Here is a 27,284-nt window from a genome sequence, read left to right on the forward strand (position 1 = left end):
TTATCACAAAAGCCAAAAACACCTGATCATCTTCCTCTTGACACTTTCTTGCCATAACAAATGTGTTTTATAAACTCACTGTTACAGCAGTCAGAGAGAGATGAATGGTAAGTCAAGGGACAAGAGACCAACTAAAGCAAATACTGATCTCCATCATGGTGACAACAAACTTTATTATTAACTAAATCTCTGTTAATTCTCAACAAGAACTTTTGTACATGTATGAAAGAAATAATCGTAAACTGGTTTCACACTCAGTGTTCCTGGAAGTCAGTTGTAGTTTTTGTGTTTCTCTTTTTTCTGTTCTTGATTCTCTGTCCTTCAGTGATTCTGCTTATCAGGTGTTGATCAGTGTCTCAATTCACTCACTTCTTTTCATTCACTCTGTCAAGTGGACTATATTAGTGAACTAATGTAGGGAATAGTGAATGAGTGTATAGGGTGTGATTGGGAAAACAGCCTCTGAGTGTCGATTTTGAGCAATGTTAATTCACATTATATTCCTGTAGGCTAGTTTTGTTTTCTACGGTATATTACTGTTTTAATGGAAAATGGTATGATATTGTCAGAATTTGGCCTTTTTTTACAGCAAGGGTTAACAGTGTAGTTAACTCAAACTCACAGTTTTAAAATGATTTAGTATTCCCTGGGTCACATGACCACACATGACATAAAATTACTTCCTTGTAATGACCATTGCATGTTCCCTTCACTAACGGCCTTGAGGAAGCGCTCTTCAGTGAAGGGATCCAGTTGTTCACTTTTATTTGAAAAACCCCTACAAATGGCGTTCCCTTCCCAAAGTGCCCTTCAAGGGGGAAAAAACAGTTTGGGATTTGCCCCAAGTTCCAGATAAACCAGTCAACAGAAAGAACTGACAGACAAAACTGTGGTTTGAAACAGAATTGAGGAAATCTTCCTTCGTCACACTCCAGCACAGGGTTGTCTGCATGAAAACACCTGGACTTATTTGTAATATTATGTTCATTGTGTGTATAAAGTACCAGTGTCTGATCTTGTTAGTGTGTTTTATGCAAATCAAGGTAAAACCAAAGACTTTGACTTTGTTAAAACTGAGTTTCAAGTCACTAGGATTCATTTTCACCTCCAGTATTTTGAACTTTTAGAGCAAAATGACCACATTTACAACTAACATTTTGTCATCATTTACAAAGCGTTATAACACTAAACATACGTCTTCCAGATGAAAACACGGACATCAAATAGACGTCTCTGAGAATGTATTATTACTCTGAGCGATAAATTAGGTGATGATAACAAGCATAATCACTGAAACAACAGAAAAAACGAGAAACACAACAACTTTGACTGACTTCAGACACAATCCACTGAAGAGAAAAGAAGACATTAAATCTGTGAAGATCTCAGCAGAGGAGGATTAAACAACTCCACAAACAGCATTACCAGCTTCGCTTATTACTAACCAGACTGACTTTATTTCTGGCAGACGTCTACAGAAGTTATTATAATCTTATTTATAATCACTTTGGCATTTTTTAAGATATAGGACAGTCATGCTCTCAAGTGGCCAAAACCGCAAGTGTGAATATTTGGACACGGAAGTGACGTGCACTGGATCTTGTTGACCACTAGATGACAGTAAAGTCAATGGAAGTGCAGGAAAGATTTGAGTAATGGATGTAATTCCTCTATTTTGAGAGGCTGTTCACTGCAGAGTCGTGGGTGGAGAGAGAAGTCCAGCTCTTCTCTCTGGATGTAATTTGGGTGTAATGGGTGGAGCGAGACGGTCCAACAACACCCTAACCGACCCATAACTCTCTCCCTCCACCCATTAGATCCACTGAGGAGGAGCTGGACGTCATTTGGCTCTGCAGTGAACATCACTGCTCCATTATTAGGAGTTATTAAATAGATCCATCAGTGATGTATTAGTGTTTATGAAGACCATTAAAACTATTTCTCCTGTATCTGTCGTCGGTCTGGTCTCTGAGTGCTTGTGTCGTCTGTCAGAAACTGCCATTGACCCACTTAAACTCAGTGTAGTTGCTGATGGTGATGACTGTGTGTGTGTGTTGTCCACTGCTTCATGTGTTAAACACAGAGTTTGTGTCAGAAAGAGGAAGAGAAACTAAGAGCTGTAAAGATGCTGCTCAGACGCTCCTGCAGACATGATGAGCATCTTTACACTGTTCTTTCTCAAAGCAAACATCTTTCACATATTCTCTCACAAAGATCTGACAATACTGAGCTCTACAGAGATACATGTAAAGCTTGATGTGTGTTTGACATCTGAGACGTTAACTTTCTTCTCCAGTTGTTCTTGTGTAGTTGAGATGACGGTCACTCATAACCAGGAAGAGGAAGACCAACATTTAGATGCTCTTTATAAAGTGTGAAAACTGCAGCGTTTGACGCCTTAAACTGCGGATGTTTTCCTCATTTGGGCGTCGACACTGAAACATTGACACTTCAGAGCGGTAAGACCATTTTATACATTATTGTTTATGAGTTAAAATATTTCAGTAGGGCTACGATTGATGTTTGTAAAAGTGTTTTAGGTGAATGTTGATTTGATGAAGTGATTTAAACTCCAGAAGCTCAATATCTGTTGTAGATTCATGTGTAATATTGTGTGAAGCTCTTTAGACACACGAGGCCTGACATGAGAAACATCATCAGTTCACATCAAGCCTTCAATGAGCCGTGAATTATTAATCATCATGTGCTTTATCAATAGAGTTTGTGATGTTGTATATAGATGATGCTCATAATGTCATAATTGTCAGTTTTATGATTGCAGAAGTCACTATGGTGTCGTCTCTCATAAAGTCTCTTCCTCTGATCGTAGTGATCATGACTGCGGGTGAGTCTTCACTTTCACTCTCTATACTGATATTTTAACAAAAGATGATTGAGCTCTTCACACTTATACACAGACATGAGTGTTTTACTGTCAGCTAACATAAAAATGATCAAAAGTGAAAGATATTTTTTCTACATTCCTTCAAAAACACCTGAAAGCCTCTTCATTCCTCATTTCTGTGTTTCAGGGGTTTATGGTCTGCAGGATTGGGGAGTGAATTACAGCCCTTCATATGTTTGTGCATTAAAGGGATCAACAGTGAAAATATCCTGTACTTTAACATATCCTCAGGGTTATAAGATCAAAACAGCTTTCTGGACCAAAACTGTTGTAACTGTTGGAGAACCGCCTAACTTTTGTTCAGATCCACAGAAGAGAAGAGGGATTCAGTGTAACAGTGAATATTATAAAGACACCTCCAGCATCACTTTGACGGCTGTAACAGAAGCTGATAAACACATCTACTACTGCAGATTTACTACAGATACAGCGGGTGGAAAATGGACGGGGGTTCCTGGAGTTCAGCTTGATGTCACAGGTAAAACTACTGAACTCTCAGAAATAGACCACAGAAACATACAAACACACACATCACACACTTTCTTATGTTACTGAATCTGCCAGATGACCTTCTTTATTTGTGGGAACACAAAAGGAGATATTTTATCAAATGTCCTGATGGCTCTTGTTCATATAATGACAGTCGGCACCTTCTTCGAGCTTTAATTGTCTTAAAATGATGTGACTTTTGACTGATATTCCAGTGTTGTGAAGGTGTGCAATAGAGTTCATCAAGAAACAAAGTAACAAAACAAACTGTAATATATTATTTAGCACAAACCTTCACTGCTGTTCTCAAACACTCTCATACATGCAAGATCAAGATGTGTACTCAGTAATTGTTGGAGTCATTATATTGAGTTGTTTTATGTTTGTTTGTGACACTTGAGGGCGTATGACTATTTGTAGTGGATTTAAGCCAAGTGATGATGAGTTACAGGCGCAAAGGTCAGACAAACTTTTTGACCGTGTTGAGTGTGCTGTGCAGGACTGTGCTCGTGCCCGTAACAGTTTGTTTTTTCGAATTAAATATTTAGTTTATTAGTAGAAAGTTAAGTTTGGAGTATTTAGGGGCCAAGCCTCTATTGTATCTGTTAGTTTTCTTCTTATGTTTCCCGAATGGGAGTCAATGGCAGCCCTATCAACAGAACATAGGAAAATGATGAAATTAGGCACACCTGTAATGGTGGTAATGAATAGTAATTGTACCAATTTTGGAGTCTCTAAGACCAACTCTATAGCGCCACCACCAGTTCAAAAATTCAACATTGAAATAGTTTTATTTTTGAACCCTTTGATCTAGAAAAATGAAACTTAGTTGATTCCTCTCATCACGGTGATCACAATCAATTAAGACATTACATTAAAACCGTGACAGTAGTGGGCGTTTAGAAAAGTACAGTATTCAGTTTTTTGCTGCTCCTCCTCTTGCTACGCTTCATTGGAAGCATGATCTGAGGGTCTATGCCAAAGTTGGGAACAGCGCCACCTTTTGCAGCAACAGCGCAAACCTTGCTCAATTTTGCCCAAATTTTAATCATATGATCTTTGGACCGAGCCGCACAGGAATGACTGAACGGATTTTTAATATTCACTATCGTTCCCGAGATATTCGTCTCCAAAGTTGACATTGCCTGTATTTGTAACCTTATGCTAGTTAGCTTAGCATAATAATTGGTTAGCATGCTAACCAGATGCCATTCTTTCTAATGTGTCTCTTCAGCTATCAGGCTAATCATAAGCTACATTAGCATTAAGCTATCTTAGCATGCTAATCTGGTTAACATGCCTTTGTGTGCTCTAATTCAGCGGCCTCTGAGTGGTGCAAGCTGCTAAACCACGTGCCACAAGCCCCAAACCATTCCGGTCATGGGTTTGAATCCTGTGTGGCACATGCCCAGACCCCAAGAGGTACTGTGGCTAAAGTGGTGGCAAAGTTGCTTCTGTTACAGACACGGTGTCTATATGTGAAGGAACTCAATGAATACAACATGCAGCAAATTTATATAAAAATGTTTCATATTGAGTTGCTTCTCACTTGAACTATGGACCTTCTGCATCTTGGCGAAAGCACAACTTCCCAGTGGCACAATGAGATGAGTGACAGGCATCTGACCCAGAGATAGTGGGATCAAGCCCCGTGTGGGACGACTTTATAAAGTTGTGTGTCATGTTGATTCCTTTATTATTCAAGCGTTGTACTACTCTTTCTTCCTCTTGGATTATTTTTCTTTTTCTTTTTGTTTTATTCATTGTTTGCAATGCCAATGGACAATAAAAGGATTGGCATATCCGACTTTATCTCGAAGGTATAGACAATGTGTTTATTTTATTCAAGACAGAGGCTCGTGTCAAAACCAGACTTCTGAAAACTGACAATGATAATGTCCGTCGTCAATAGCAACACTGTAATAGTAGACTTACGGTAATATTGTTGATGTGATTGTCTTGTTGCTAGAATGATTGCTTTGGTTATTGTAATGAGTTATAAGATAATAATCAGGTATGATTTTAAACGGTTTCTTCTCAAATCAATATTTCATGTCTCCGTCATTATTAATGTGGTGAAAAGCTGTGTAAAATGTGATATGACTGATATGATACTGTACATTATCTTTAAATGTCCACCTAAATGTTTGAACTTGTTTGTTGGTCTCGGCCCAAAGCTGATTATAGGAACTTTTTCTTTCTTTTCTTTCTTTTTCTTCAAGTATTAGTGTAATAATCAGATAATGTACATCAAGCTGGTTGTTATCGCAGAATAAACTCTGACCGGTTCACAAATCCTGGTCACCCTGTTGGGGTTTATTTTAAAACAACAACCGGCTGGATGTACATTATTTTTACATTATGTTGCTGCCAGAAGAGATTAAAATAAGATTAAAATAAATGTGTTGATTTAATGCTAGATTCCCTGTTCATTAGGACCAGTTGTATCTGTGAAACTGCGAACAGGTCGTTTTTATTTATTTATTATTTTCTCTTTTTGTGTTCTGAAAAAGAAAGTCATGCAGCTTTAGAACCAAATAAATAATGATAAAAAATGACTCAATTTTTATTTTTAGGTGAGTTGTTGTTGATGTTGATGTTGTTGTTGTTGTTGTTGTTGTGTCAGACCTGCAGGTGGAGACACAGCAGAGTGTGAAACAGGGAGATTCAGTCACTCTGACATGTAAAAGCAGCTGCTCTCTGCCTGAACAAACAACATTCATCTGGTACAAATATAACACACAGATATTCACTAAAGGAATTGTGAAAGTGAATCAGCTTCATCTGTGGTCAGTCAGATATTCTGATGCCGGAGACTACAGGTGTGCCGTTAAAGGACATGAACATCTGATCTCTTCTGCTGGTTATCTCACAGTAGGATGTGAGTACAAACTGATTCATTATCTATTGATTTGCCACTTCTATAATTCAAAGTGACATGAAAAACCACTAAACCCTTTACTCTCAGGCTATAAATGTCACAATTACTGTAGCTGCAGGGTCATTATTTAGTACACCGAAATAACTACATGATGTTTCTCTGATAAGCAGTTTAAAGTAGATAAAAGCCCGCCCGCACTTACAATTGATTGGTTGGGTCCTTACATGCACTTTGTGAGACACACTAGCACACACACGCAAGGTCTCTCGCTCCCTCTCTCTACACGTTCTTCCCCCGGTAGACGTAGAATCCACAGCTAGATCAATGAGAAGCCCCATTACAACGACCATCATTTGAAGTGTCACACAGTTCTGAAATTATCGTACATTACAGGATTTTTTCCCTTATTGATCGTACATCGTACAGAGGTCAAAATTATCGTACAAATACGATAATTATCGTACATCTGGCAACACTGAGTAGATGTGAAAGATATTAATAAAAATGATGTTATTTCAGCCAGCGCACATCCCTGTATTTACATCCTGTTTTCGGTCGAAGGCCATAGTAATCAATTGTCGAGTTCACGCGCGTGATTTAGGTACTAAACGTATGCGTGTGAACTCGACAATCGATTACTATGGACTTCGACCGAAAACAGTTAGAAAATACAGGTATGTGCGCTGGCTGAAATAACATCATTTTTATTCATATCTTTCACATCTACTGCAGTCAGATTGACCCGCGTTCACTCCGAAGGAATCACTCACATGACCTGTGCACTTGTAATGAGGCTAAAAGCAGGTTTAAAACTTGCCCCATTGAAGTCAACAGGGTGCAAATTTTAAAAAGAGGATAACTTGGTGTAGGCAACACCGATTTTTGTCGTTGTTCTCTGTATTGACAGCACTCCAAATTTACAAAAAATGAACTCAATGTTAAAATTGACCGGAGTTCTCCTTTAAGTGCATTAATTGTGTTTGCCACTGCACTGTAAAATATATATTTTAATGCTTTATCACAATTTTTCACAAATCTTTTGTCAATGCAGCTTCAATTCACAAACGTTGTTCAGATAACATTAGTGGTTCAACGTATCACAAAACTCACGGTTCGGATCATATTGCGGTTTTTGAGTCACGGATCGGATCATTTAAAATATAAAATATAAATAAAATATAGCCTAACAATCTAAGGTCAAACTGTATTAATAATAAATAAATACAGTAAGTAAATGTAAGGTAAAATTGCATTATTCAGTTAAAGAAATGTAATAATTAAATGTAAAATAAATTTAAGTTCACTGTATAAATGTAATTAATCTTTGTTAAAGCTGTGTTTTGTAGTTTGATTAACATTGATGACATATAAGGTACTTATAGACTGCTGTCACTTTAAAGTCGGCATGAAATCAAATTTGACAAATCTTCTTTTTATATGTAATATTGTAGTGTTTATTATAAATGATTTATCTGTGCACTTCATTATTTTTTTTAAAATTCATGTACCCTTATAATCTTTAATCAAATACATTACCCTTCCCTCCCCCCTCGAAACGCTCTCTTCTCTTTCGGCCACGTGCCATGGCGAAAGGGTGCGGCCAGAGTCGATGAGGGTGCGGCTATCGAGATGCTCACGAGGGTGAACTTGACTGATAACAGAGAATGTCGAATAAGGATGATACCTTGACTTGACTCATCTTGGTTCGCGGGAATATTAAAATAAAATAAAAAATCCTTCATGGGAGGGTAACGGTGGGGAGTCCGGTGGAGAGAAATCCTCCACAACTGAATGTAAACTGGCATTCAAATCTGCCTCCATTTTGTTTGCAACGCCCAACCTCCAACGATCCAATCAATTCCCGAAGGACGAAATCAAGCCCCGCCCTGCATTTTTTTTCTAATTTCAGAAGCCGTTTCACTCGGATATACGTCATAACAAGGAAAAAAAATGACAGTCTCAACTTCCGTTTCATGCCGACTTTAAGACCGAATACACGGGTCCAATAATGATACATCCTTCTCTTGTTCTTATTCTCTTGAGGCATAACTGACTGTTTACGAGAATACTTGCTGAGACCGGTATTTTGACATCATTTTGTATGAACGTGAAAGAGGAATCAGTTCGGAGTTTGTGCACTATCTGAAACGCCTGTGTGTGTGTGTGTGCGCGCGTGGGTTTCGGGTGTGTGTGACTGTGCGCACAGATAACAGTGTGCGAATAGCAAATTAAATTCTCTTTTGCCTCTTCTAGCGCTTGAATGGTTTAAAATCTATTGAATGTGGAAACCAACAAGAAAAAACACTTGCAAATGATAAACTTGAAATGAATCCACAAATCATATGCGTGCCGAACCGTGGGGGCCGGTCTGTCCTTATCACGGATCAACAACGATCCGTTTAACCCCTAGATAAAGTAATATTGATTTCTGTTGAATAAAGTTATCTCTTTCTTTGTATCAACTCACATTATTTGTTTAAATGAACTCAAAGTTTAAGGCAACCAGGTTATGCAAATTTATGTTAAGAACTCGCGCCAGTCGAGAGAAATTTATGTTAACCAAGAACGCCGCTCGCGCCAGTGGACACGCATCGAGAGAGACGGGGAGGAGCCGAATCCTGCCGTCGTTTTCACATGAGGTTTAAAAGGGGACTGAGGCCATCACAAATTCGTGTAGCCTACAAGTAGAAAAAGGGCCAAGTGACGTCCCTGGTACCGGCAACATGTGAGAAGTGCCGGTATACGCAATAAAAGTGAGGGTACGCTACAGCTTAAAATAGAGAAGTGTGTACCGGCCCACTTCGAGCGCTGAGTATAGCAGAGAAACTAGAACTGCATCAACAAGTGCAGAGACTGCCTTTTCATCAAAGCAGCGTAAAGAAGTCTGAACCTTCTCTGGCCCATTTTCATCCTGATCACAGACTCTTGTTAACCCCCAAAACTCAAGACATAGCAGAAACCCTTTAAATCCCAACACAACAACATTACACACTAACAGATCTCCCGCTATATTAATCATGTGCAAAACTCATAAAATAACACTTCATTTTAACATTTACTCTCCTATCAGAGTCTGAAGCAAAGCATGCTGGGAACTAGAAATATAGAGCTCATTCAGTTTGAGTTCTCAGTTATTGAGTTCACATGACTTTTTCTTTTAAGAGCAATGATCTTTCAGTAATATTTTATTGAAATTATAAATGGGGGGCGGGGGGGATATAATTTATATATATCACCTTATTTCTATGATGTGTCACACAGGCACAATAAAGTGACACAGATGTATCACTTTTATTCTGTTTTTCGTTTTTTATTCAAAATACTCACAAACTTTATTTATTCATTAACTATAGCCTATCATTAACTAATAAGTGCCGAACACACACAGAAAAACCACGAGATATTCTCCATTCTCTTTAACCAATAAAAAACGACTGCAGCTTTCAGTCGTGACTTTCTTTTCAGTTTTATAGTTCACTTGAGGGAGTTTCTATGGCATTTTTAATGACACATGTCGAGTGCGCATCAATGTAATACATAAACGTGTGATTCTCCACAAACTCGCGCGCTCAAATATAGTGTTCTCATGGCTCTACTCTGCTCAGATATTACGTGTTCGCTCGGTTATGAGTGTGGGCACCAACCAGCAGAAACATAAATCGGTGCCTATTGTCAATTATTTGAATGTGTTTTGTTGTTTAAATCATGTCAGCTGATCTATAATGTGTGATGGGGGCTGCCACCACAGTTCAGAGAATCAGAGCTGTCGGATTAATGTCACATAAATTCACCAATTTCTCTGGAAATACATAAAAGTAAGGGGCCGCTGAACTGGGAAAAGAACAGAGTAGACTTTATAGTTAACTACACAATGTGTATCTGATATAAAACATGTCGTCAAATTTTAATTGAAGAAAGAATTATTATTATCGCTTTCCATTAACATCAGTGTATATTTAACAAAATGTATTTTTGGCTAATAGCCTATTTAATGTCTATGTCAGGCGTCACCAAACTCGTCCTGGAGGGCCGCTGTCCTGCAGAGATTCGCTCCAACCCCAATTAAACACACCTGACCCAGCTAATCAGGGTCTCACAGCCATATAGAAACTTTCAAGCGGGTGTGTTGGAGCTGAACTCTGCAGGACAGCGGCCCTCCAGGACTGAGTTTGGTGACCCCTGCTCTATATTAATGTCTGAAACTTAAAATGAACTTTATGTGGCTGAAATCACTGAATAGTTGTGATAAGAAAAGCATCTCTGGCTCAGCGCCAGCCAAAGCGTGACAGCAGAGAAGTTCTGATCACACTGAAGTTGTCGATCGCTTCAAAGGGTTCAAACCGATCTTCTTTCGGGGGTGAAGAGTATCAGATCAGATCTGAGGGGGCATTTCCCCCTTTTGCCCCCTGTGACTCCGGGCCTGGACTGCTGACACTCCCTATAAACAGAGTAACGTTACTCGTGATCGTGAATGTGAAAGCAACAAGTGTTCATTCAAAAAACATTTCGATATTTAGCATATTGATAGTGGCTCCATGATGCCCGCAAATTATACACAATATAATTAACCAATATAATTACAAGAGAATGCAAAAGCATTGAAACATTTTTTTTCCTCCCATCTCGTATATTTCTCCATCATCATGTCCCTTTAGGAACTCCGTAGAATGCGTAATTTCCTTTCTGAACATAGTATTCGGCTTCGGGCACATCCCTAATAAACACCAACTGAAATCTATGATAGTGTGTTATGAAAAGTGCAGAAGAAAACGAAATGTCTGTGTTTGTTGCTGGAAGTCTCTTTAATTATTTTCCTCATTTCTGTGTTTCAGGGGTTGATGGTCTGCAGGATTGGGGAGTGAATTACAGCCCTTCATATGTTTGTGCATTAAAGGGATCAACAGTGAAAATATCCTGTACTTTAACATATCCTCAGAGTAATAAACTCGTAGAAGGTTTCTGGACTAAACCTGTTGTAACTGATAGAGAATCACTGAATCTGTGTTCAGATCCAGAGAAGAGAGGAAGAGTTCAGTGTTTGAGTGAAAATATAAACACTTACAGCATCACTTTGACGGCTGTAACAGAAGCTGATAAACACATCTACTACTGCAGTTTTACAGGTTATCAGAGTAAAAGATGGACAGTGGTTCCTGGATCTTGGCTTGATGTCACAGGTAAAACTAGTGAACTCTCAGAAATAAAACACAAAACCTTTTCTATTAATGATTATTAGATTAAACGGGAGGGAATGATGGATGGAGGTTGGACTCAAACTCAGGTCTCCATGACAACAGCAGCTGTTTATATATCAGAAGTGAATCACTATCATCTGTGCCACAGAAATATCCAGCAATATATTATGTAACTGCTGTCTGACCTGCTTCATTTTAGTGTTTTAACGTTATTATTTTAGTATCATCGGCATGATGCAGATGTTGTGATGACAGTGAATCTGTTGTTGTTGTTGTTGTTGTTGTTGTTGTTGTTGTTGTGTCAGACCTGCAGGTGGAGACACAGCAGAGTGTGAAAGAGGGAGATTCAGTCACTCTGACATGTAAAAGCAGCTGCTCTCTGCCTGAACAAACAACATTCATCTGGTACAGAAACACACAGAGAGTAACTGAGCGAACAGTGAATCGGCTTCATCTGCGGTCAGTCAGACGTTCTGATGCAGGAAACTACAGTTGTGGCGTTAGAGGACATGAACATCTGATCTCTTCTGCTGTTCATCTTAATGTTGAATGTGAGTACAAACTGATTCATTAATATTAGTGAAATATTCAACAGATTATTCAGAATTTAGTTCAGATTTGTTTGGTAATTTCAGGACCAATCATACAGACTCCATGACATTTTTCTTTTTTAATAGACATGATTTATTCTTATTAACCCCTTTACGTACAAAGATCTCCGACGGCCCCAGATTATAGTTGTTCAACATTCACCTCACGTTAAAACACTCTTACTTGACCTGGACAAACTGAGTATCATTAGAAAGATTAAAGACGCCAGCTTCGATATTTGACCACTGTTTATGATAAAACTAGGTTGTAATGACATTCATTTCTTGATTTAATTTACGTCAGGAGTGCAAAGTAATCGATCTGTAATTTTTGATATTTTGAACAGAATAAAAACACACACTCATATTCAGTCACGTCTGCTCTGGTTTATTGTGTTCACAGCTTCACTGAACAGCATCTGTTACGGCTCTTAGTCCAAAAGTGCGAATATTGGGAGAAATATTGATTTATTCTCACGTTTGCAAAATATTTCGTCATACAGAATACCATTTCTATTGATTTCCCTCTGAATTATGTGATCTGAAGATCTGAAAGAGCGTTTAGAGCGAGCTCTGTCTCTCCTCTTTCTGCTGTGTGTCAGTTATGATCTCAGCGCTCTCTCATTCGCTGTACAGCTGTCAATCATCTTACATGATCATATTCTCTGCTCTTCTGCATGACACTGTCCTGTACACTTCCTCGTTCTGCTCCGGGAAGAACAAACCCAAAGAAACATTTCTACACGTGAAACAAGAAGCTAATAAACACACGATTACGATACATGCATATAAAAGGCTAAAATAACATATTTCAACATCATTATTATTCAAATCCACATTAGCTCGCGATTGGAAGTTAATACAAAAACTCAATAGTTGTTTAAAGTGAGTTTTGAGTTCAAGTGTAATATTAATATTTTTAATTGTGTTATGAAGCTTGATGCTAATTGTAGCTCTAATGCACCTGTCACACCAGGAGCTTTTATTCCATAATCTAATTTGTTATATAATTCACATAAGGTCCCAAGATTATGCTAATTTTTTGTTTTCTAGAAAGACTTTATGAGTTAATTGGTGGATTAGTGGGATTGAAGTGGTGTAGATGCACTGTAAAACCTTGCTGTAAAAAAACGGCTGATTTCTGAAATTACCGTACCATTGTCCATTAAAACATGAATCTGTTTAGTTACTTTTTTTTATGAATCTTTAGTTGATAAATCTGTAAATATAATATTGTTTTATTAATTTTGCACCAGTTCAGATGTAGATTTGCACCTTTTTCATTTTGATTTCTACTTAAAGATAAACTTCAGTAATATAATAAAGATAATGGAATGTCATGGCATGAATAAAGTAATTATTTTCATATTTTATATATATTTCATGTAGATCCTCCACAGAGCGTCTCAGTGTCGGTCAGTCGGTCTGGTGTAATAGTGGAGGGAGATTCAGTGACTCTGAACTGCAGCAGTGACTCAAACCCTCCTGCTCTGAACTTCAGCTGGTTTAAAGGAGGAACGACTGTAGGATCTGGAAGAATCTTCAGCATCTCTAACATCAGCTCTGATCACAGGGGAGAATACAAGTGCAGATCCAGAAATAAACATGGAGAGAAAGACTCTGAAGCTGTGAAGCTGAATGTCATGTGTGAGTTAATAAATGTGAGTCAGTAAATCATCTGGTTTTAGTAAGTTATCCAATATATTTTTATTTTTTTGTCTCTTTCAGACCGACCAAGAAATGTCTCAGTGTCGGTCAGTCGGTCTGGTGTAATAGTGGAGGGAGATTCAGTGACTCTGAACTGCAGAAGTGACTCAAACCCTCCTGCAGAAATCAGCTGGATTAAAGGAGGAACGATTCTGCAATCTGGCGACACATACAGCATCACTAATATTAAATCTGAGGCCAGTGGAAACTATTATTGCTCTGCTCGAAATAAACATGGATCTCTGAACTCCTCTGCTGTGACTGTGAATGTCATGTGTAAGTCTGCCTTGATTTTAGATCAGTTCTGGATGATTATTTGCTCAATTACTGAATGTCATTTGACACTTTTTGTCTTTTCAGATTCTCCAAAGAGCGTCTCAGTGTCGGTCAGTCGGTCTGGTGTAATAGTGGAGGGAGATTCAGTGACTCTGAACTGCAGCAGTGACTCAAACCCTCCTGCTCTGAACTTCAGCTGGTTTAAGGAGAATGAACCCTCAGCTGTTGGATCTGGACAGAGTTTCAGCATCTCCAGCTTCAACTCCAGTTTCAGTGGACGCTTCTACTGTGAGGCTCAGAATAAACATGGATCTCAGAGATCAGCGTCTGTTTCACTCACTGTTAAAGGTATTTTCTATAATCAGACACTCTTTCAGTTTCATCTGTCTCACGTGTGAAATGATCTTCATGATCGTCTTGTTTCAGGGGTTCAGAGAGATGCTCTGCTCACAGTTTCTGGGATCGTGGCGGGATGTGGAGGATTGATCTTCTTCATCATCATCACCATCATGTTCATAAAGTGAGTGAATGCTGAGCAGCTCCTGCATTAATTTAAAACAAAAACAAAAAATAACATAAATGCAACATTTGTTGAGCTTAAACCACTAACAAAAAATAAATGTTTCTTAAAATAAATTACTTTTCAGTACTTTCTAACAAACATGTTTTCTCCAGGAAGAAGAGGAGAGACGGTGGAGCTGAAGTTATCAGACAAAATCAGGCAAGTTTGATAATAATACTGCCCTACAAAGGCAAAACGCCGTAACATCATGTTTGGTCAAAAATGAGTTAGTGTCATTTTTGTGGTATTTGAGACCTCCTTTATCATGTGACTAAATATCGTGAGTCAATTTCATTGTTTTAACGAGAAAATGAAGGGCTATGACAACCGTAACTTCCAAAACCATACGAGAAACCACAGCAACCACAGTGACAGTTGTTACGGCTCTTTGCCTTTGTTCCAGCACGCTGAAGTTGAGTTAAGGTGTTCTGACTTTGTTTAGCCTGGCATCAAGAGAGATGTTACGGTGCCGCTGTGATGTTACTGCACTCTGGCTTTGTCATACTGTCAAAGTTTGCCGCTCTTTAATTGTCACCAAACCACATAACATACACACGACACATCTTTGAAATAAAGTGTGGACTGCCGAGTGCTTATTTGTATTATTGACATCAATAACATCAAGAGCAAGGTAAGAACATACCAAAAATTTTATTATAAACATGATACATTTTCAAATGCATTCTGCTTGATTCAGCTAGCTTGCGAGAAGAACATACCACCACTTTGCTGGCCAGACAAACTGCTCCAAGTATGCAATCAGAAACAAAGCAAGGTGAACAAGCCATACTTGGTATGCAAGCTAATAGGTTGTCATAAATGTTGTTATTTTCGTTCAGGGCGATGGTTCAGATCTGTCAATGTCAGTGACAGCCCGGAGCTAGCTAAATTTAATCTGTGTCACGTAAGTTAGCGCTAACGTTGACGCTGACACTCGCCTCACATCAGACGCCGAAAACCAATTATTAAATACACAGGCATCCTACCTTTCCATGCAATCCGATATAATCCATGGAAGATCCATAATCAATAATCCATAGTAATGCACGTCATCTGCTGTATCCACAACAATCCATACATGTTTGAGCCATATTTCCTTCTTGCAGGTGTTCGTGTCAGATCTTACACAAATCCATATAGCACTAATCTAGTTATCGCAAACGTCCGTACAAAGTAGGCTAACCTAAATGGTAAAAGTAATTCCAACTTTTTTTCGGTTAACTCTGTCTATATTATCTCAGAATTAACCCTTTAATTGTCACCACCCCCCACCCTTCCCCTCCCCTCCCCTCCCCTCCCTTTTTTCACATAGACATGAAAATCACTATCCAAACTTAAATGGTTGTAATTCAAGAATGCTTTGTAATAGACCTATGGACAAGTTGTGTTCCAAATTTTAGGTTGATATCTCAAAAAATATTAAGATTTATATATATCTAAGATTTTATTTGGGCGCAGTAACAAGCTTTTTCACTAGATGGACAGCCAGCTTCCTTACTGACCATATAAGGGCGCCTCCATTTTCGTATATGTTTTGAGTGATCTGAACCAAGTATTTCCGTTATTTTCATACAATTTATGAAGTAGACATCCTATTCAGAAGTAGTATGGGTGGTTTGGCAGTATTTGATTTGAATTCAACCTCTAATAAATGCATAAAAAGAGCATATATGTGCGTTATAGCTGGCAGACGCATCACAAATCGAGAATCCATAATATTTTTGTTTATATATAAAAAAAATTCAGACTTTTTTTTAAATAAAATTGAATTGGTGTTTTTTTTAACTCTTGGTATGAAAACAAACCGAGCTTTCTACCAATATTTCATGATTTTTCATCTTTATTGCTATTTCAAAATAAAGGCCTAAACACGCCTAATGAATATGAAATATTCTTGTTGCAAATTGATAAATTAGGCTACTGCTCCTCTTTAATTTATTTTCAAAACATTTGTATTCAATTATAATGAAATTATCTTTATTGTGAAAATATTTCTTGTATTTATTCATACTGTACATACTGTACTGCAAAGTAACTTATCTGTCATACTGTTTAACTTTGTTAGTGTTGCCGCACTATCCTGATCATTATAGCACTAAATAGGAACAACCAAAGGTCTTCTATATAATTTAAAACACATACCATGATGACTAGACCTTGGTTAGTTGTTCTTATGGATGTAAGTATGGGGGACAGCAAGCAAATATTGATTATATGTCAGTTACTGCATTTTGCCTTTGCACGACTCCTTATTTTTGGCATATGATACAAAGGCAGAATACAGTAACTGTATAGCAACTTTATTTAGCTATTTTTTAAATTCTATTTAGCAACTAGTTGTCAAATTTTGGGAGTCCTACCTATAATACTTTTGTCTGGACATAACAGAAACTTTAAAGTCATTTTTCTCAGTTTCACACTCTAGAAAGTTTAGGTCTTTTGCCTTTGCAGGGCAGAATACATACCTGAATCTACAATAACATGGATATTATGTAGCGTTTATACGCCCGTATAAATATAATTAATTATTACTCATAATGGATTATGATCAATAATTAATATTTTAATTATTTTCAGAATTTACTGTAGCAGAATCAATTGTATGATCATTTGATCAGTTCATCCAATGAACAGAAAGCATAAACAATTATTAACTCTAGGAAATATAATATCTTCCTGGCCAAGAAAGAATAATCCCCAGCTAACAATAAATTAAGAAATAATCAAGGGTAAAAGCATAGGTAACTTAGATCGAAGTTTAAGACAATAAATTTGTAAGCACATAACACAAGTAACTTCTCTTTTCAAATACAAACAAGACTTTATTGATTATATGCTAACACATAAACTAATATCTAACACAAACACACGCACACACACATTCATACGAGTTGCAGAAAGGAAGAGAGTGAGGAAAGAGTGAGATGATGAAATCTCAAGATTCTATATGCACTTTTAAGACATGACCTGAACGAACCATCAAACGTTAATTTAACCTTTCTATCGTTTCGTAGGTTATTAAATCTATATCGAAATACACCAGTTCAGCTTTAGAGTCTGGGGGTTACTTGCTTGTCTTTTGCTTTTGGGGATTCCCTTCGATGTGAAAGGGGTTTCCCAGGTCCGTTGGTTGGTTTCCTCTGCTTGAATAGATGGGGCGGCCAGTCACGTGGTGTGCTGGCGGATGAATGAAAAGTCTTTGAAGTTGAAAGCGTGCGTTGCAGCCGTGAATCGTGGACCGAAACTTTTAATCGGAAAAGAAAGGAAAACTCAGAAAAGAAAGAAAATTGAGACGAGAGTAGTAGTTAGATGACTGGAAATGAATCTAACCCATCTGATCTTAATTTGGGTTGGTCTGCTCGTCTGTTACATGGTTACCAGTCTTGAGAGAGAGCCTTCTTGAGAGCGAGAACAGAGAGAGAGAGCTTTGTTTCGGGTCTAAGATTTTAAACTCAAAGGTTTGTCCCACCTCCTGAAGAGATCGGACCAATTAGACACTGGCTTTATTTGTCTCATCGTAAATCATGCGTTATCTGGGATCTCCTTACTTTCCAAGCTCTAGCAGAGAGTACAGAGGCCACAGTTTAGACATCATTACTATTATAAGAATACGAAGCATTTTACACAGATTTAATTCCAGCCTTCTTGCTAGTTGTGTTCGTAAGATAGCATTGTTATGAAACAGTACACACTTTCATTCACACATCTAAGTTATAACCATTTAAGGATTTACTTGGGATATAATCTTATTAAACATGCAAATAAGTGGTAGAAACAACATAGGATTATGTAGTTGCATGATGTTCATCAAAACTTGTTCTGAGATGATTTTATTTATTTTGATATGTAAAGTGTGTTGGTGTGTAAAGTTTATGGGGTTTAAGAAATTCCAATCTGAGGTCATGTATAGTTCCTGCTGACGTCTGTTTTGTTCATCTCTGTGGGACCTTGGTCCTTAAAGTCCCTGTAAAGTCAAAATTAAGTATGTGTTCTGAGTTTGTCACACCACAGAAAAATGTGTTATTAGCCACCCAGTCAAATTTTAATGATAAAAAAAGCCGGAAAGTACATAAAATAAGCGATCAAAATCTTGAAAAAATGAGCAGTAGTCTCTGCTCTCAAACGCTGGGGGCGTGTCCGCTGGCTGCGCTGAAACCACGCCCACTCGCGGGAAAGCTCGCTGCCGTCGACTCACAACAACACTCAACTGTCACCGCTACAGCCGGAAAGGATGCTCCTAGCAGCTTAATTTGTTTTACAAAGCCATACATGTTCGAGCCTGGACTACCTACTATAATTATAACATAAGCACACAAGGCAACTTACACTCATTGGTGGGCACGCACTGCCGACGATGGCACCAGTTGTCGGCGCGACGGGAGGATGAAGGCTGAGGCGGGAGACAGTCGGTTCGGCCACATTCACCACCAGTAACAGCGGATTATCAGTGAATGAATCCCAGTTGTCTCCAACGAAAGTTTATAAAACTATCCCATGTAAAATAATCACTACAGAGGCGGGTTTTTGGCGGTGATCCTCAGCTCTCCATCAAGGTGGCTCTTCACAAAATTAATCCACCTCTTGTTGATATGATAGTTTTTCAGAAATTTAAATAAGGACACTGATCTGTTTTGTACGTGATCGCATCCAGGTAATACGCATTTCCATGACGAAGGCATAGCTAGCTAGCAAACTGTAGGATGTAGTAAATAATAGTACTGACAGTAACTCGCGATTGAGTTGCAAACTGATGTGAATGGGGCTCCAGTGCGTCATCAAGTAGGGGCGTGTCCAATAGCTCAGGGGGCCTCAGTGCGTCATCGAGCCCCCGTTTTAGCCCCGCCCAAAAAATCCGGAACACAGCAACGGTGAAAAACTGTTTAACGGTCTAACTCCACAATTCAATACTTCACAGTGCACAGTCTTTGTAATATGATTTAGCAATACATTTCTAACATTTATAATGTGTTTAGAACTTTTTTTTTTGAATTGCCTTTACAGGGACTTTAAGAAAGACAGGGTCTGTTAGTCGCAGGGGTCATGTGACCTCTTGTTAGGGCCCTGAGCAGTACCATCTCTGAACCGATCCGTCTTGCAAAACTATCAAACGTTGACAACGTTCTTCCTTAAAGTTAACCAATAAAAGTCTTTGGTTGCAGACTCTCTGGAGCCTGGGTGATTTATGGCTCTGGGTTTGGTGATTTGAGTCTGGAATGTGAAGACTCTTTGTGGGATTATGTATGAACAAAATCACCTAAAAGCTTCAATTGTGTTTGGTTCATTCTCGTAGTTGTTACTAGGGCTGTACTCAACCAAAGAAAATCTTGGTTGACTGAAGTCCTGAAGTTTTCGACTAAAAATCGACTAAAATCGACTAAAAATGACGTTAGAAAAAAAAAAACGTTAAATGAATTAGCTGCGCACTGTGCGCAGTACTTGGTAGCCTTGTTGTCCGCTTAAATTAATTTTAAATAAACATAAAAAATAGTAGGTTATTTGCAGTATTAAATCGTTTTTGACGTAATTAATTTGCACTGAAATGAGTCTGACACACGAGTCTGTCGGCTGTCGGCTCTGACAGCGTTGCATCACGTGCACCTGCGCAATATCATAGCATATGATTTCCGAAAATAGTACTATGTTGTCAACTAGTGATATCATGACAGACAGACACTATAATTTCAGCCGCTCTGTGCAGCTCGCACAATTTCACAAAAGTATCACAATTTTTACAGTCTATGGGCTGAACATAGGAGCTCAGCTTTCGCGGCTGAGACACGAATAGACTATTAACTTTAAAGCTTTTACTCTTAAACACAAAAGGCACGTCCACTTTAATAAAAAAAAAAAATATATTTATTAAACAAACCAGATCAAGTAATATTCAGCAAACCTTCTAGTAGCCTACTTTCTTCAATCTGTCCGTCTTCTCTGGTGAGTTGGGTTAATCCAAAAGAAGTGAAAACAAGGGGGGTGTTCTGAAGACAGACTGTTACCTGCGAAACAGGGGTGCTCTGAAAACACCCCCATTAGCAATTAGTGCTTTCCACCTGATGAAATGAACGCGGCAAAACTGATTACCGGTAAATGAACGCGACAAAACTAATGAAATGAACGCGGCAAAAAAATCAAATCAGAATTTTGGTCGACCCAGAACGTATCGACTGAATAATCGACTAATCGACTGGGAGAATACAGCCCTAGTTGTTACAATTATATTTACTAGAAAATACAAGACTTACAAAATCATGTACTACCAAATATTTGACATGAAGACAATCTGGAAAATATCATGCATGTAACTCACAGTCACTGCATTTCTGAATGATCGATCTGTTGTTATATCTGTGTGATATTTTATTTGATGAAACTGCAGGGGGATCACATTGACAGATCAGCAGAAACGGCTTCAAGCAATGACGATCCACTGTATTCACTAGTATCAGCCAATCAGAGGGATGATCTGTATGCCAACATTAAAGCAAAGAAACGAACAGAAACAGACTCTGCAGATGTTAAAGAGGTTCAGTATGCCAGTGTCCATCACTTCAAGAACAAAGACATGAAGACTGAAGAGTACGACTGCATTGAGATGCATCATCCGTCTGAAGCCAACAGGTGAGAAACGACTCCTTTAAACTCAAATAAAACACATTCAGTTCTTAATCAGAGCTCTTGTTTTGTGTTGTTGAGATGATGGATTGTCACCTCTTGAAATGCCACATTATTTTTGTTTAATTTGTCCCCAGATCTGAGGATGTGATCTACAGCTCAGTCAAGTAAAGAACATGTGATCGGAGCCGCTTCCTATTGATGCTGATGGGAGACCTGGATTTGAGTCCAGCTCAGGTCATGTTCCCATCTCACTGTCCTCTTGATTTCACCTTTACACATTTATGGGACTGTTTTACTGTTTAGACATGAATGGATTTCAGTTTATAATGAGCTCTTTTATGATGATCTTAACTGACTGTCAGTATCACAATTATAAACACACACACACACACACACACACACACACACACACACACACACACACACACACACACACACACACACACACACACACACACACACACACACACACACACACTCTACACACACTCATGTATACACTGATATCTGTAATAGTCAAAGGCTTTTAAGCTCTCGCTTTATGCAGTCAATGCAGAACAGATGTTTCCTCTTCTCTTGTCATACTGTGTGGTTTTATTGCTAAATACATTAAATCTGAACATTGTCAGAAAGTCTTTAGTTTCATTGTCATGAATATTTTGCACATTTTACACCCAACTCTCATTACTGTAATGTGCCGGGTATTGTATTTTTCATAATGTTTTTCATTACTGGTTAAAATACTGTAATATTCTTTTACAATGTGGTTGTTAAATTTAAAGCAACACAGTCACATTTTTTTTTTCAAAATTATAAAAATGTAAATAATGAGGGAAGACACTGTAAAACCATCTTCCAAACCGTGTGTTAGAGGGACAAGGCAGAGATAAAAACCACTTGCACACACACTTTAATGAAAAGACTCCACATGAAAAAACAGGAACACCAAGGACAACTAATCCAAAATACAAACAAGAACATGATACAACGCAAAACAACGACTAGCAAAGTACACTGTAAAAATAAAAGGTGCCTGGAGGAACCTTTTGGGGTTCTTCACTTTGCCACACCGGCGGAACCGTCTGTAGATCCTCTAGGCACCCTTTAAAAAGGGGTGGTTCTCTGAGGAACCACACAAGTTTCCTGAGGAACTCTTATATTAGGCACTGTGTGGAACCACTTTGGGTGCCTCCAGGAACCAAATTTCATTTTTTTTTTAAATATTTAATTTCATGTTGTTACTATGGTTACCTTTGACTTCTATTATAATAAACAAATTGAACCAAATACAAAATAAGAATTGTTTATTACATATTTGATATTCATTTTTATACATACACTTCCATGTACATGGGAAAAAAAGCTAACAATTAATATCAATGAATACACAAAAAATATAATACATAAGCAACATGAATAATCAACCATACAATAGATAAACAAGAAAAGACATCTCAACAAAATGCATGGAAACACATATATTCCATGAAATAAAACAATGTAAAAAAAATATACAGTACATTTGACTAATTAAAAATGTCCATCTTCACTTAACTTTAAAACATTTGTGTTTCAGTCCGATGATAAGTCTGACATCACTGTTTCCAAGTCCAAAAGCTTTATCAGATGCCAAAAACAAACAGTGCTAATATGCACTCATTGTGCTGTAATATTCCTGAAAATTATAATCCTAACCTTTATCTCTATACCGAAATCTCAGATGGTTAGTTATTCAGCTGTTTTGAATCATAAAATGTTGAAGTCTGGGATGCCGTTTGACTGGAGACTGTAATGTACACTATGGCTTTTGAAAAGCTTAAATGTGTGACTTGAATCAACAGTGTTCATAAATGGTTGTTGAGTATTCTCATGAAGAAAGATAGAGGAAGTAGAGGCTTCGACCTGGAAACAGTATTAAAGGTGCAGTAAAATGATCTGTTGTTCTGTGAATGTTCACTGGTGAATTCAGTCATTTCAATAAGAATCCACACGATCAGCAATTTCGTTTGTGGTCAAAAATGTCACTATGGGACCAAGTTGGTGTGAGGTAAAGAGTTAGAAAAGTGAAAAGGTACAGCATCGTTTTCCGTTTGTTTTTCCTCTTTTCTGGTGGATGGTCCAGACACTTCAGTGATTTTCAGGTCTACAGGAGGATTTTTATTCTTGATCAAACTTGTATTTCAGCTTACCGAGATCCCTGCAAAGTACAAAATGTACTGTTAGTAAGGTTATTAAAGTGATAGTTGTGAAATTTAAATAATTTCCTCAGCCTTGTGACGTTCCAAACCTGTTTGACTTTCTGTCTGTGGAACCCAAAAGCAGATCTCAGGCATAATGCAACCCCAGTCACCATTCACTTTCACTGCATTAAACACAAGCAGAAAAAAATTTGTAAATCATTTATGAAACCATTCTTATGTACACTTGTCTAGTCCATTTCAATGCAACGATTTATATAAAAATGGTTAAGCTCCAAAAATGTCCCAGAAAAGATCCTAAAAATAATCAATGAGTTCACAACTCATGTGTTATGGGTTGTGTTGTAAGTCTTCTGGAGCCATATAATAGTTTTGTCTTTTTTTTTTTTAGAAAAAGAACAAACTTGAAGTTATAATTCAGAGTTAAAATGTCTTAGGCTATATTCAAATGCAAATGATAAAGATATAAGGAAAAATGCATAGCATTATTTGTGAACCAAACATGTGATATTATTTTTCTGGGTAACATGAATGAGATTTGAGAGCATGAGGGAAGATTTTCAGAGAAAAACTGATTAAAAAACAAAAGTACACAGTCAAACAATTTCACACAGAGAAAGTTCATAGTAATAAAGTACTGCATGTGGTGCAGGTAACTTACTGTAATTCAATGTTGCCACTGAAATGTTCAGATTATTTTAGAAATGTACTGGTTGTTCTGGGGAAACAAAAGAACAAAGCAAAATATGTATTGACCATAAATGGCTTTAAAATGGTATTTGAGAGAATGAGGACACCTGTAGTAAGTTAAAGTAAGGCTAAACAAAAACAGACCAAATATAAACCTGCTTTTGTTATTCATAACAAATGCCAGTGATGACAGCAGGAATCAGCTAAATTAGGCTATATCAGCAATTTGACGACACAATTGTAAGGAATATGTTGAACTGAATGACTAAATCAATCTAAGACAATAAGTCAATAATTTCCATCTGTTCATTAAGGTTAGATCAACGTAGTTAACGTTAACATCGCGGCTAAAACCTTCATACCAGATACTGTGCAATATACGAGTGGTAAACACTGTACAAACGTAGTAATGTATAATAAATTTAGTTTACATATGTGTGTTTGAATATATAGTGAGTATACTCTGTATTTATATATATTTGGCGAGTTTACAAACCTTGTAATGGAGAGCCGAACAAACGGCGGAAGCTTTGATGAGGAGAGCCGTTACTTTCAAAGTTCAAACCCGATGACGTCGATCAGCTGAGCTTTGTTGCGCGCGAGCAGCGCGAGCATCACTGAAGCAACGACAGCAGAGGAATAGCAGCAGTTTCGAATAAAATAAAACAGAATAAAACCCCTTTCCTCCTGGTTCTTCTTCTTCATATTATTAATATTATTATTATTTTGTGTTGTTGTTTAAGGTTTAAATTATTTAATAAAATAGGCCTATAGGCCTACTAAATAAATGTAAGCTGAAAGACGTAGGCTACTGTTAAATGTAGCCTAAATGCATTAAAGTATATTTGTATTGTAGGTCTACTAAAAACACACTCAAGTACATTTTTAATACATTTAATAGTACGTCTTTTTCACCTGGGTATGTAGGCTATAACCTACTGAATAAAACTTAAGTATAGCCTATAATAATAATAATAGGATAATAATAATCTTATTCTGGCCTCACAGAACCATTGGGTTCCTCCAGATGCTGGCTTTAACATAAGAGATCTTCCAGGAACCACTTAAATGTTAAAAGATCTTCCAATAACCCTTCTATCGCATTCAAGTTCCTCTATTATCCCCCAAAGCACTTCGAGGTCTCATGGTAATGAAAAGGTGACTCCAGAACCTCTGAACTAAATACAAAGTGCTTAAAGGATCCCATAAGTTCCAGCAAGAACCTCAAAGATTGTCAGTGCTCCTCCAGTAACCCTACTATAGGAGAAAGAGCTTTGAGGCACCTAAATTACATTTTGAAGTTCCTTGAGTATCCGACAGGATATTTGAGGCTCCTTTAGTTTTTACAGTGTATGACTGAAAACAAAGAGCTTAAACACAGAGAGCAAGGAGTAGACAATTAACAACAGCTGGAACTAATGATGGTGACTATAGAAACTTACACATAAACCAGGAGAAACTGAAACCAAACTCAGGAAGGGAATGACAGACACAATGAGAACAGAGAATACACTTCAACATAAAAGTCCATACAAAACAAAAGACACAGAACCGGGATCGTGACATAGTCTCCCCTCAAAAGAGCGGCTTCCAGACGCACCAAAACAGTCCAGGAGGCAGGAGGAACAGGGGAGGGATGGAGGGTGTAAGATATTATAGTTTCCCCCCACTCAGATCCCACTCCAAAGTATATTTTAGAGTTCATCCCTAAAGTGGCTTAATTATCATAGAGAAGAAGAAAGTCAACAGTTATATTGTTTCTTCACCATTTGGATGATCCCATCATAAGCAAATGCTCATCATCAGTTGTAGAATGGGAATGGGTGTGGGACACAGAGAACCGTCTCAGAGAATGGTGTGTCAGAACTTCATGACATACAGACCACAGCTGTTATAACAGAGCATGTTCATTTACATTAAGAGTGGTAAACTGTAACAGGATAAAAGGTTTGAGATTTGGAACAGTGCTCATAGACGGCCTCCGTGTTCGCAACATGACAGGCATAAAGTTCTGAGACGGCCTCTATGGCTGTGATAGGGCAGGCTTTCATAGCCATAACAGGACTGGCACGGAGTTCAAGGGTGGCCCCTGTGGCCATGACAGGACAGACAGGACTCTCAAAGATGACCTTCGTATTTGTGGCAGGACAGACAGGGTTTTCAAAGGCAGTCGATGAGACCGAGAGTTCATTAATGGCCTGATTGGCCTCAACAGAACATACTGAAAGCTCAGGAACTGGAACTGCCGTCACCGCGAGTCAAACAGGCCCTGAGAGTTTCCTTCCAGTCGGGCTCTGATAACCTTGTCCGAATGGTGCTCAAACGTCATTGGCTGATGGCGGCCATGTTTTTCGTGATACGCAAACGTCCTCAGAGACAATCACGGCACCTTGGACCAAGACACCACATGCCAGTTTTCAAGTCAATCGGACTGGCTGTTGCATAGTTATAGACGTTTTCATGTTTAAAAATAATAATTTTATAGCACCACCAAGTGGGCAGTCGCTGCTTCTTTTTTCACACGACCACAGACTGAGCCAATACGCAGGTGTACCGAGTTTGGTAAAATTATCTCATTCCGTTCAAGAGTGACAGCCATTTTAGTAAAAGTGGCCGTACCCACTTCGCATGTTTTGTCGTCCCATCAAGGATGTGAATCAAAATATCTACTTTTTTTAATAATTGTGGACAATCAGACTCCAGAAAATCTTTCTGTACTGGTTTGGTTCCAGCCGTGCCTAAATCCTTGTAGTTGTAAGCAAAAGGAAATCCAAAACACCCAAAAATGATGACGATCGAATTCGAGACATGAACATGAGACGCTTGTTCGTATTGAGCCAATGTTTCCGATGATTTAAGACAATTGAGTCTGCGACTAACGGTTTAGGAGTTATGAGCGATTTCATACTTTTGATCACTGTAGCGCCACCATCAGGCCGATTAGGGTGAGCTTTAGTGACGTTGTAGATGGGGTGCTTACTACCATCCCTCGAAGTTTCATGTCTCTACGACTTACAGTTTGATCTGCCCGATCACTTTTAGGGCAGGATGCTGATCTTTGAAAATCCTAACAAGTACAATAGGGTTTAGGTGGTAAGCACTTGAACCCCTAAAAAGCGTTCACGTCTTTATAGAGCTCGTAATGTTGCCATAGAAACACATAATTCCCTGTCCGA

At 38.1% G+C, this 27,284-nt stretch overlaps 1 protein-coding gene across 1 annotated transcript; it reads left to right on the forward strand.

Annotated features, from left to right (window-relative positions):
• Positions 1-2,790: 2,790 nt before the first annotated feature.
• On the forward strand, positions 2,791-21,855 carry LOC308687917 (B-cell receptor CD22-like; the record flags this gene model as incomplete). Its single annotated transcript, XM_081360738.1, has 14 exons — positions 2,791-2,845; positions 3,033-3,383; positions 4,715-4,816; positions 6,021-6,275; positions 11,108-11,191; positions 11,285-11,452; positions 11,776-12,021; positions 13,450-13,707; positions 13,789-14,043; positions 14,128-14,391; positions 14,470-14,563; positions 14,719-14,764; positions 20,982-21,223; positions 21,355-21,855. The coding sequence occupies 14 exons, from the start codon at positions 2,791-2,793 to the stop codon at positions 21,386-21,388; spliced, it is 2,454 nt and encodes an 817-aa protein (XP_081216864.1). The 3' UTR covers positions 21,389-21,855.
• Positions 21,856-27,284: the final 5,429 nt, after the last annotated feature.

Source organism: Scardinius erythrophthalmus, assembly GCF_964197995.2.
Source record: "Scardinius erythrophthalmus genome assembly, chromosome: 3".
Lineage (NCBI taxonomy): Eukaryota > Metazoa > Chordata > Actinopteri > Cypriniformes > Leuciscidae > Scardinius > Scardinius erythrophthalmus.